At 34.6% G+C, this 13,295-nt stretch overlaps 1 protein-coding gene across 3 annotated transcripts in view; it reads left to right on the top strand.

Moving 5' to 3' along the window:
* ST8SIA4 (ST8 alpha-N-acetyl-neuraminide alpha-2,8-sialyltransferase 4) overlaps positions 1–13,295 on the top strand; it is a 50,258-nt gene that overhangs the window by 18,267 nt on the left and 18,696 nt on the right. For all 3 annotated transcript variants that reach the window (XM_058823517.1, XM_058823516.1, XM_058823515.1), the window contains one exon: positions 7,982–8,275. In XM_058823517.1, the coding sequence (XP_058679500.1) occupies positions 7,982–8,275 (294 nt within the window). The remainder of the gene's footprint in view (positions 1–7,981; positions 8,276–13,295) is intronic.

Raw genomic sequence — 13,295 nt, 5'->3', positions numbered from 1 at the left:
ATTTGACTTTTGTTTTTTAACTTTACCATCCATGTGATTAGTGAAGTTGACATGAAAAAGCTTGTAGTCCATTTTTTTTTTCCTTTTGAGAGGAAAGAATACATCCTTTAACAGATGTCTTGGTTTGCCCTGTACATAGGTGAGGATAATCTGATTAGACTTTTTCCCTAGTGTATTGATTTTTGTGGGCAGTAGGTGAATATTTCTGTGATATGCAGAAGCAAGCATCGTATATGGTACAAGCAGAAGACAGCAGATATGGTCTGGCAGAAGAAAAGGACAGATCTAATCATAGTGAGGAGGTGCGGTATCTTATTTCAGGAGAACAATTTAAATTAATAATAAGAAATTAGTAGTAGCTTCATTAATGTGTGTTGTTCTTTCAGACCCTAGGAAAAAAGCATCATAAATTTGTCAGAATAAAGGTATTAAGAATATTAATTTGCCTATATCCTGGAACTTGGTTTTTGTAATTCATATCAGCTTTTATCTTCAATTTCTTTTTTAGTACACCTTGCTTGGACCATGGACATCATTCCAAGTAGAGCTTGGACCCAGCAGATCTGTTGAAAGCAAAGTTGCCAATTTAACACATATATTTTAAAGCATGAGTCTTCCTCTAAAAATAACATCTGAATACATCATGACTAGATCATTAGAACTTTTTCAGAACTCAAATGTGGCAGCTCTATTTTTGCCTTCTGTTTCTTCCTTAAACTTGTCACACTACATTGAAAAATTAAATTAAAGCAGAGGAAAGCCATCATCTTCCAATGTTCTCGCTCAGGGATTTGAGTATTTTAGAAAAGGGGAGCTCTGTTGGAGTTGTTCCAGTCAGCCAGGTGTGAGTGGTCTCCACCTCAGGAGAGCCTTGGAGAAGGCTTAACTCATGTAGCCACATTTTAGGATTATTGTGTTTTTTTTTTTAAAGAAGTTAGTCCTTAAGTAGGTGATTTAGGAGGATATTTAAGGACAGAAGTCTAGAATGCTCAAGAAATACCAGTAGAAAGTGACTTCTCTACACCTATATGCAAATGATCATGGGTTCTAAAGAGGCTGCTTGAATAATTACATATCCTATAAGCATCCAAATGTAGAGGCAGATAGGATTAGTCTGAATCTTCCTTGAATCTTCTTGTAACTATTCTGAGAAAAAAGGATACTATTATTTTTAAGTCACCTACTCCTATTGTTGATAATACATAGCCTTTAATTTATTGGTTTTCTAAATGGTTGGAAACTCAGGAGCACTGTGCTGGTTTTTTCCCCGCCATTGATTGTTTTTTAAGAGGTGAAAAGGTTCAGAAGAGTCTTAATCTAAATATCTGGCTTTTTAGCTGTTCTCCATTTTGGAAAGTTCAAACTGCTGCTGCTTTCTATATTCTATTTTAACAGCCCCAAAGTGCTTATCCAAAACAATGAAAATCATAGTTTTTTTCTGAATTTATTGCAAGGGTAATAATTTTTAACCCTTTCTGTCCTGATAATGTTGTAATTTTTTTTTTAAATTTTTTGTATCAGAGTTTTATCAATTATGTGGATCTTCATAATTGCCCTACAGAATATGCTCTTTGTAGATAGTAATGTGTAATGGCATTTTCACATAAAAAGGCTAAGGCACAGGTGTTCAGGATACTGCTAAGTTCCATTTCATAGTTTTTCATGTAGTAAAATATAATTTTTAATATTTCAGTGGTGTAGTTTTTGTAGGTTTTTTTCATCATTTTTTTATATATGCAAAAAACTTTCAGTGATAGAAATTTATTGCTTTATTTTCTTGTCAAAGGAATAGTATTGGGAAGAACAGCAAATCTAATCCATGTGTAATTTTGCAGCAGGACACACAATAAAGATGTAAATAATGTGTTTTGCAGCTCTTTCTAAAATGCCATTTAGACTTCTTCTGACACTCCACTTTCTGTGTCAGTTGATAACTTGGATTTCAGTCACTGATGTTCAGGGAGATGCTTGGAAGAATGAATTTGTTGATTAGCAGCTGAAGTTCTAATCTGGGCAGCAGGAATTAATGAAGTTTTTTTGCAGGTGATGTTACAAAAACCATCTTCATACTGAAGTCATAGATTAAATATTTTTGTGAACTTGTGTTGTGAAAGGGTGTATCAGGTTAATATTTTACATGGCACATAGTATAAACCCCTCATGATTGTTGTATGTGAATAGAATCTGCACTTCTTTACCTTAGCCTCTAACCTTGCAGTTCTCATGAAACATCCTCTGTCATACCATGGATAAGAACAGAGATGAAATGGGTATGTTAGAGGATTCACTATTATTTCAGATTCCTGTGGTTAATTTGAAGCAATTTTAGTTTTTGTCAGTAGCCACAGAAGTATGCAGAACATGTGAGAATCCATACACTTACTAATAATTGTATTTGTTGGGGGAAATAGGAAGTTGGTACATGTTGTTTTTTGTAAATTCCACTTTTTTTGGGCTTGTGTGAAAGTTACCACAGCACTGCTGCACACCTTTTTTTAGAGAACCGTGTCAAAAGATGTGCTATATGCACCCAAATATTAGGGCAGTGTGCTTCTTGCATGTAGATTGAGTGTAGTCCAGCTGTGAGGTTCTCTTCAGTCTTGAACTCTTTCTTTCCTCTTCTGCTTGCTCAAGCCCTTAATTTTTCTTTCATGTCCAGTTATTTCCCAAAAATGGCATGAACCACTGAACTCAAGATTATATTTTGATTCTTACAAGAATTTGGATATGAATCTTGCAGGCTACTCAGGAAGGAGTATATGTTATTGACACTCGTCTTGTGTAATGCCTTATGTTTCAGAAAGGCTTAATACATCTGCCAGCAACAATCTGATTCTCATTTTTTGTCTACTCAGAATGTATGTGTTTATTTCTGTGCAAGGGATATTTTTGGCTTAGGTCTACAAAGAGATGATATTAATGAAACAAAGCATTGGTATAAAGCACTTCTTCCCCATTGCTTTATAGTGTTTTAAAGTACTTGTTTCAACTTGTAATCCTCAAGTCCACCAATTGTTAGAGGATTAAGAAGTCTACAGATTCATGGCCATTTCTTGCATTATTCTACTGTAGGTAAAGTATTCTTGCGGTTCTCAATGTCAGATAAAATGGAAATGTTAGCCATTTTATTCAATGAAATTTTAGTGGCTTTTATTTGAAACTAACTTGAAATATGCCTATGAATACTGTGTGCTGGACCTTTGTATTCATATAAATGATCTGTATACTTATTAATGACAAAGCAAGTTGAACTGAATCTCTGAAGAATAACTGACTTCTCATTTGAGCATATTTTTATGATTTTGATTGCATTATTTTCTTGAGCTCTGCTTTCTAAAAGACTGTAATGTTATGGATGTATGGGCCATAAAGATGGCACAGTAAACGCAGGGACGATCACCCACTTTTGTAAAAGTGTGGTATAGGAGCACCTACTCCCTTCTTCCTTTTTTTTTCATGGCATACAAATTCAGCCATTAGCAGTTTTTTCTCCACGTTTTTTACTTAACTTATCCTACTGTAACTAATACATTCTGCAGGTGTTTGTGGAAGAAGCATACAATCACAGACTTTTGGTCTGTGTGTCTTAGTATCTCAGTTGTTTTATGCATGCTCAAATACTACATAATATTTCAAACATGATCTAATTTTTCTTTTTTATCCCAGAGCTCTTTTTAGTGATAGCATTGCAGTGCCTTTTTCAGTTGAAAATCTTCTGTTATCACACTGAAAGCTCATGTGTGGGAACCCCTGTATTTTCACGGGGAATACTTTATAGGTGTATTTGCCTTTTAGTGGTATGGTTGTACATAGTATTTTTGTGAGTTAGGTGCCTCTGTAAGCTTAGAAATTTCTTAAATAATATAATTGATGCTTAATACTACACTTAGAATAGCCACCTTGTTGAAATAGCTGTGCGGAGGTTTTGTCTATGGTCTGGTCTGATGTCATGGGAAGAACAGGCACTGCAGCATTAATTTGAGGTACCATGGATATTAGTGCCTATAATACTAGCAATCACATGAATTATGAATGTTTCCCATACATTTAGGTCTTTTTCTAACTCCCTCTCTAAAATGTATCAATCTTTGTCTCATTAGACCATTTTCTAAATACTTCTGCCATAGATAGTGCTTAGAAGACGTAAGGTGTCCTAGGGTGATGCTTGTATCCCCAGTCATGTGTTCTGTTTATGCTGGATATTATGTTCTGTGCCTTCAAGACTGGCTCTGAAGAGTGAAGGTTTGTTTTGTTTTTTTGTCAGCCTGCTCACTCCCCCAGCAGTAGGCGGGACATAGAGACAGGGGCGATACATAGGGCAGCTTTTGCTTATTGCTTTGCTTTCGCTTTGCTCTTGCTCCTGCTTTGCTCTTGCTTTTGCTTCTGCTCATTAGTTAGTTTAGCTAAGCAGTCCAAATTTTTCTCTGGACTGTTTTTCTTTCCCTTTCTTGGAACCACTCAAGCTTGCTCCGGACTGGGACCTGGGAAACACTGAGAGTTTGCACTTTGTGGCTGCAGCAGCCACCCCAGTGCTGGAGGGACCGATAACAGAGCAGCCACTCCCAGGGGAGACTTTCTGAATTTGTGGGGAGACTTTCTGAATTTGTCATCTTTTTCAGAGTGATGAGAGAGTGTTGTCATCTGGTGTTGTTCCTTTTGGGTGCTGGGGGGTGTTTTGCCTGTTAAATAAACAGGTTCTTTCCACTTGTCCCTGAGGAATCCTTCCGGAACTGGCTGAGAGGAGGGGCTGTGTGGGTTTGTTTTCTGGATGGGCCCTCTTTGGAGATTTTCTTCCAAGTTTGCCCTAAACTGGGACATAAGGGAACAAATAATAACTAATTATTTGCTGGTTTTGTGCAAGGGAAAGAAGTAGTAGGTAGAGCTTCTGATTAAATGCCTTTACACTGAAAAAAATACCCATGAGATTCTTTGTTTCAAATACTATACTGTTTTTATGGGAAAAACTAGCAAAGGAACCCATGAAAACCATTATTTTAGACGCTTATTTTTTCTGGCAGAATACTCATCCCACCTTTTTTGTCTGAAAACGGTCAGGAGATCTAGGAGATTTACAAACCTTTTTACAATGTGATATATTATCAATACTGAAATTTTTAGCTATTTGCTTAATTAAGTCAATCTTCAGTGCTGAATCTGACTCTTTGTTACTGTTCTTTTATTCTCAGTAAAAGTAACATAGCAAGTGTGTCTTGCTCAGCTTTCACCTGTTGCCTGCTTACTTGCATGCTAACATAAGGACAGCACAGACATTGTTTTTAGAATGAATGGAAAATGATGGTATGTTGCAAGGAGTTTGTGCAGATGCATTCATATGTTACATGGTACTAATAATGTGGCATATGAGAAAGAGCAAATGCAGTAAATTACAATCTTTTATATATTCTTCCTTAAAAAACCTCAGTAAAAGTATGATTTCATATATGGTGAGTAAATCCCTAGGCATGTAATGCTTTTGGTGCAGAAACACTTTCACTACCTCATCTCTGTTGTGATTATATTTAGCATGTGTGCCTTGTGACAAATTAGCTAGAATTAAAAAATACAACAAGGGAAGAATATTGCTTTGATTATTTAAAAGTTGTTCAGTTAATAGGTTTCTTAATTTCACTTAAAAGATATTAATTTCATTTAAAAAACATTAATATATGTATGTTTGCCTCTGAATGTGAAGTTTTCTTGAAAGAATCATGAGAATTCGTGGGAGATCATTAACATCTTCTAATAAAATAAATTTTAAAATTCCAACAGCAGTATGAAACTATGGCATAGTGTAAAGATGTATTAGAGGTTAAGATAAAAGTTCCAAAACAGGTAAAAGCTATATACATACACTCAGGTCTATATACAAATACACAATAGCCAGTTTTATTAACCGTAAAGCATATAAGAAGTATAGGGATAAACTTTTTAGCCCAGCCTGTTGCACCAGCACAAGGTACAATAATTTTAAAGTGAAGGAACATAGATTCAGACTAGTTATAAGCAAGAAATTTTACTCTAAGCATGGTAAAGAATTGCAGTTCTATTGTTACTGAGTGTATTTGGATTGCTCAATATTTTCTGAAGTCATGCTTGAAAAGTGAGTATGTGATAAGTTACAAATTTACACTCTATACCTTTCTAAAATACACATTTGAGTTACTGATGTAGCAGTAATTACATACAGTGTATGCATATGGCTTTTTAGACATGGTGGTGTTGGTACCTACATGGTCTGTTTCCTAAAGTTGGACTCAGAGAGAACAGGATTTCCAATGTCAAGATCTGTCTTACATTTTTCATGTGTTATATGTGACTACTAAAACAAACCCACTATACAAATCCCTCATTTGTTGTGCAATCTGCCCTTAAAAGAGGTATTTTCAAGAGCAGCGGTAATTCAGTCAAGTTGATTGGTTGGTTTTAAGAACTTGGTTTGATTATTTTATCACATTTATTTTTAGATTTTAAAAAACTTTTAATAGTAGCAGGTTGTAAGCTCATTTATTAAGGTTTTCAGAAGAAAGTTAGAAAGCCAGTGTTAAATTCAGTGGGAGTTTTTCTTATGCCCTAACAATTTTCTAGAAAATACAACTCTTAGCAGTCTGAAATGCATGCAGATGGTTTATGGAATAGATGTATAAAGATAATGAGGAATGTAAATCTATTTCCTTAGCCTACATCTGCCAACATGTTTTCAGAAACCTTGAATTCTTTATCTCCTAGGAATAGTCTTTATATAGTTGCTTTATAGTCTTCAGAACATCTTTCTGAAGAATGTAGGACCACTTATTAACCTGATAATTACATAATGAAAATTTTTTTGCTGGGTAATTAATATTATCAGACAGCACTAGGTTATCAGTTGGTGTTAAGTAATGCTGACTTATTTTAGTGTCATTGGACATCTGGCATTAAAAGAAACTAGTTTATAAAAAATTGCAAAATTAATGGAATACTGTTTATATTAGGAGTGTGATAATGTGCACATGTTTTGGAGGAGCCTGTTCCAACATTGCTTCTTACCATCCTTTGCCTCAAACAGAGTAGTCTGTTAAGTTATTAAAATATTGTTATGTTAGGGTATATTTTTGGGGCATACCAGCTACAGGCTAATTCATTGAGGGTATTGTGGAAATGATTTGTATCTGACACAGTATATTGGTTGCTGAAGTCACAGCTAATTTCTGAATTTTGTCACCTGCATTCAACATGTATGTGGGATTACATATATATGTATTTATATAATTGAGGTAAAAATCTGCTGAAAAAAGGCATAATGAGAACTTTTCAACCCTAGGAAAAAGGCACAATGCTAGTGAAAAATTGAAGAAGATTTGAAAATGAGATATGAATGAAAAACTGACAGTTCAATACTTCATTCCAAAAATTGCAGTTCTAAGTCAAATAAAAATACTAAATTTCTAAACATCTTCCCAACTGCAGTGATAATACCAAAACCAAAAGTACCAAAAATAGATTTAAATATGGGGTAAAGGTCGTTTGTAAATAATATATAAATAGTGTGTTGTAAATAAAGTAAAATAAAAATGCATGGACTAAATTGTTTTAAATATGCCTTATTATGTTAGCATGGCTTTCTTTGTGTGAGAGCTGTTGGCAACAGGATGATAAACAAATAATGAAAGATAATAGGTTTAAGAAAGCATATTACTCACAAGTGCTGCTTTAGATGTTGATGCATTCTAGAGCATAATGATATGGTTTCCAAATGATTCCAAAGAGGAGTATTTTTTGTCACAGCATTCTGTACACTTAATGTTTTTAAAAAATTGTCTGATCCTTGTCCAACTTGAATAAAATACCATGTATTACCACACCTTCTATATTGGTATTTGTTTCTCACATTGAAATGAATTGGGCTTTCATGTTCCTTTTTAGGTTTCCCTTCATGCACATATTTTTCTGAGTTAATATTTCATATTTGTTTTCATTTTTCCATTAATTTCTTCCTCTTCAGGTGCAATCTAGCTCCTGTGGTGGAGTATGCTGCCGATGTGGGAACTAAATCTGATTTTATTACCATGAACCCATCAGTTGTACAAAGAGCTTTTGGAAGCTTTCGGAATGAGAGTGACAGAGAAAAATTTGTGCATAGACTGTCCATGCTGAATGACAGTGTCCTTTGGATCCCAGCGTTCATGGTCAAAGGTGGAGAGAAGCATGTGGAATGGGTTAATGCATTAATCCTTAAGAATAAATTGAAAGTGCGAACTGCCTATCCATCACTGAGACTTATTCATGCTGTCAGAGGGTAAGTGTATGGAAAAGACTGGTCTGTCCTCAGCACAATGAAATCATAACTAGAATTCCTAGCGGCAGAAAAAAAAGATGAATGTCAAAAGGAGTATGGTATTTCCCATATTGATGTAATGGATTGCATTTATGGCAGGTTTGGTTGGTAATAAATGCTGGCCACTTGTTTAGCCAGCTCTGCTGCAAACAACTGAAATGCATTTGCGCAATAACTTTTCCAATTGCACAAAGTATCATCATTTTGTGACAAGCTAATCTTAAAAATAGTCTGAATTCAGTGTATAATGAAAGTGCTACATGTCTTCTTTGGGAAACAATTGTGAAGATAAAAAATACAATCTAAACAGCATCAGGGTAAGGAAGCAACCCTGTAAATAATGAAGCTTGGCAGATTTGAAAGTACTGAGCTCCTTCATAAAGTATCTAGGATTTGGAGCAATCTTTCTCCTTTTGAATTTGGCAAGATGCTTTGGCAATTCAAAAACATTGATAAGAATCACTGAAGATGCTAATGAAACCACTTATTAGAAAAAAGATGTATCCATGCTTTAAGCGGATATTTTTCTTTTTAACCCCATAATTTAAAAAAACTGTCAAATGAAGTCTCCAATGTCTTTGTAACTACTGTATGTAGGTCTGTGCCTGAAAGTATATAGTTCTATGGCTGAAAATTATTCAAAATATGATGGTAATGCAATGTGTTTGTACATCAAAATATGACAGTATGGTAATATTCAACTTGAGTTCCTTGAAATGTGCTGTTTGTGGGGTGTAGGAATTTGCCTTAAACTACTTGTAAGTACTTGTATACATAAAGTAAAGCCTATTGGCTTGTACACCAGTTACTAATTTTGTGGCTGTTCTTACTGTTACAGCAGCAGAGGTAAATTTAGAAGGGATGTTTGAACTGTTATCCCAGCGTAGTATGAGTGTAAAGCTTAGGCATAAATTATTCTTTAGGATATTTTGCTATGTCTCATAAATTAACTGCTGCATTCCCTCTGTGATGCACTTCTGGCACTGGAAAAAAAATCTATTGCCTGTGAAATTAAGGAATCCTTCAGAAAACGGTTACATTATTACTGAGTTACTCCATTTCATTAGACATTTAGACTTTAGCTATTTATGGGCCATGATTGTGTTGAATTTTCAAGTATTCAAAGTGTCTGTATTACATAGTTATGGTCATTTGTATGTGTATATAAACCTGTCTGAGATTGCTTCCAGTTTATAAACAACATTTTTAATTTCCATCTGCTAAAATCTGGGTAAAATTATCCAATGTGAATGGTAATTCAAAATGTCCAGTCTTTAACTGGCCAAATTCAAGGTCCTTTAGGGGCCTTTATATTGTCTCTCTGAATGAGGCAACAAAAGGTTTGCCATCTGAATTGCTGAAAATTTGGATTAAGTGTATTTTAGTTTATACCTAGCAGTGTCATCTGATATGACTACATAGATTTGTGCAATTGTTGAATCTACGGTTTACACTCCATAGTAAATTTAAATTGATATCAAGAGCTTTTTTGATTTAATGAACCTAAAATTATATTAAAATATGGAGATATGGTGAATTTTGGGCAAAATCGTTTCATATCTAGTAATCAATAAGATTCATGATTCCAACCTGACATGTTAAATAGAAATAGAGAACATCCTATGCTGAACAGTGCAGGCTCAAGGTTTGAAAAGTGTTGTCCGTATTCCTTTTAATATGCATCAAACTGTCAAATTTTTCCTTCATTAACCTTTAAAGCATATGGTGTTAGGCACTTTCTGAGGGCAGAAGATAAATTTTCTTTGACTTCTGATCTAATGAGGCCAAATTCTTTATTTCTAATGCAGTATAAAGTTATATTAGAGTTTTGTCTAGTAACAGGTCAGTTTGGCTAAAATCACAGCCCTGCACTGAAATTTTTGCTCCTGTTCTTCCTTCTCTTTTAATCAAAGAAATGTTATGAGCTGTACATAGTGTTCTATAGTTGCTATTGATCGGGTAGTCTCTACTGATCAGTTGACTGCATTCTGAGATAATTTTTAAAACTTTTTTCTGTCTATTATGCACTTTTTGTATTAAAAAGAAGGTAGTGTAGTATTGGAAAAAGAAGCTACTGTTTTGCTGATTTAATGCTTTATAAAGCTGCTTTGAGTGATGGATGCTCCTCTAGAATCTGAGAAGGATTTTAGGTTTTAAAACCAGATTATATACATGCAAGGGTCAGCACGATAACTATTTTTGAAATAAGTAGTATCATAAATGGCCATTGTATTCAGATATTTTTTTTCTTCAGTAGATTTAGTTCAAGTGGTTACCTGTGATCATTTCTCTCTATTTTGCTTTTTCACTTTTTGATCAGTAAGTTTCGAATATGAGATTTTGAGAGTGATCTGGGAGACATTGCATGATTTTTTCCCGCAGTGTTTCTAAAAGTTAGTTTATAGAACTTTTAATGTCACTGTGCACATATTGACCAAATAAATGAGGCAGTCAATACGTGATGGAGTTCAAGATGAAACTAAGATCTTTAAACTAACATCTTAACTGATTAAAAACATTTACTTGCTCTCTAATGTCACTGCCAGGAAGTTTAATTATAAAGTAATTATAATGAACAAACCACATAACTTCTTTTTATTGACTTCAATGACTAATTTTGGAAACTTTATTAAGAAGGCTGAGATTTAATGCTGAACGGTTTCATTAGGATTATTTGTAGTAATATTTTCCAAATTAAATTATACTCTGTGAGGTGTGGAAAGTGTCTGTATAGAGGCTTGTCTCAGTAGCAGAGCTGTAATTGAATGTGGATTAAATAGTAGGCAAATAGGAACTGAGGCTGCTGGGGTTAGAGTCCAGATCATACTTCTACTGGTGGCAGACAACCAAACTCAAAAGTAGGATCAGCAGGACATTTTGCTATGGATCCCACCTCATGGATGTGTGGAGGGATTAGAAGGATTCCTGACACTGAACATGTAGTTGGTATGTTAAGCAGAGGTCAGTTAATTCCCAGAGCCTTGCACAGCTCTTTTTTTTTTTTTTTTTTTTTTGTGCTTCTACTGGTGAATATTTGAAGATGTCTGTTGAAGAGGCTGAACACCACCACCCCCTTGCCCTGACAAGCAATACAGATTCAAAATACACTAGTTTTCTGTGAAGTTTTTTCTTGTATTTCCTCTCCTAAATCCACAAAACAAAAGTTCTCACGCTCATCTTGATGTGTAAGAATGTTTTCTTGGCTGCTCTTCCAAGTGGAGCCAGTAGGGAACTGGATATTTTGAACTATTAGTCATTCACCAGCAATATCACTGAAACTTCTTCACATTAGATTCCTTCTCATCATTCGGGTATGGAACAATTGTGTGGACATCCTGTGGGATTTGCCTGTGCTCTATTTATTTCCTCCTTGATTTTGCCTGTGAAAGAGCAGTATTATCCTGCATTAAACATGGCAGAACTCCCACTGAAATCTCTGAGTTTTGTCTATATGAGGAGTATGCTGTACCGATTTATGGTCACTTCACAGTGCAGGATCTCCTTTTCTTATTAGTCAAAACAAACAGCTGTTCTTTGCATGTAGTCACCTTTTGCATATCATTACCACATCTTCAGAGTTCTTTACTCTGGGAGTTACAGAAAAAATACTTTCAGAAACTGAAACGTGCAGAAATCAAGTAGTTTTCCAGCAGCTCTGTACTGAGAAACAACTACTGTAAGTAATCTATAAATACTTCTGTTTATTTTCTTCTTCCTAACAGACTTCCCTTTTCAGTTAACTGCTAAAATGTATTTATTAAGAAAAGATGTTTTGAAATACATGGATGAATAAATCACCTGAGGAAAAGAAATGGCCTTTACACTAAAAACAGAATTCTAAATATAAAATGACTGTGTCTTTTTCATAATGTATATAAATATTCAAAATACTGGGAAAAAAATTCACACTAGCTACTCTTCAGTGGAATATGATCCTATTTTTTATATACGTGGTTGTTAAAAAGAAGGGTTTCACACTCTAAGTGCCCTTGTGTCCTAGCCTAAGGTATCCTTGCAGCTGGCTTTGTTTAAATTATACAAACAAATAGGAAGCCAGTTAGTTTGGATTTTAAGAACCTAATCTATTGTATAATATTGGTAATCCCAATATGCTGTCCTATGCAGAGAGCAGGAAGTGATGTTCCTGTTCTTGAAGTGGCGACATTCCAGGGTTGACTTTTCAGTCTAGCGCCTGCTTTCCAGAGCAGCAACACCCTGCATCTCAAAGATATGCCCTAATCTTGTTTTAAAGTTTCACAGGATGCCTTTTATTTCCTTTGCACAAGTTCTTCTATTTTATCACATTTCTGAAAGATTTAGCAAGGTCTGTAAATATCTTACTTTTTGAGAGTTTTCATTGGAGGCAAGCACAGTTGAAGTAGAGAACATGAAAGCAGAACTGACAGTACACTAAACTATTTTTCTGTATTTTTCACTTCCTGGTCCATTCTGCCAGATAAACCAAGATAAGTTTATCATGGTAATAGGGGTATTTCTATCCAATTTTTTAAATTCTTATTTACCTTTTGACAATACACTCCTGTAAGTTTTTGTTTTGGGAGTGCAGTTTCATCTCTTACTGAGGCAACTGTTTTGTTCCTAATCAGCAATGTTTATATACCTAACACTTATAAAACTTACTCCTCCCAGATTGAATTTCAGATTTCAACTAGTAGAGAGCAACAGAATTAGTCATAGGAAGGAATAGGAATGACATTTTCTGTTTCCAAGTTTTGTTGTTTAGGTTATCTACCATGAGCAACAGTACTCTAACTAATGCTAATGACTCACAGGAGCTAAGCAGGGAGTAACAAATTGTTATTCACACAGTGTATCTGCAAATTTATATTTATTTGAAAACTATTTTGGTACTTACTATATTATTTTTTGGTGTTAGGTTGTTTTTATTTATTTTCCCTTACATAAAACTTGTGTCTCTGAAAACACTAAAAATGTGTTATAACTCCCATTTGATCATGTC

Source organism: Ammospiza caudacuta, chromosome Z, assembly GCF_027887145.1.
Source record: "Ammospiza caudacuta isolate bAmmCau1 chromosome Z, bAmmCau1.pri, whole genome shotgun sequence".
Taxonomy (NCBI): domain Eukaryota; kingdom Metazoa; phylum Chordata; class Aves; order Passeriformes; family Passerellidae; genus Ammospiza; species Ammospiza caudacuta.
This window is presented reverse-complemented; position numbering and strand designations above follow the sequence as displayed.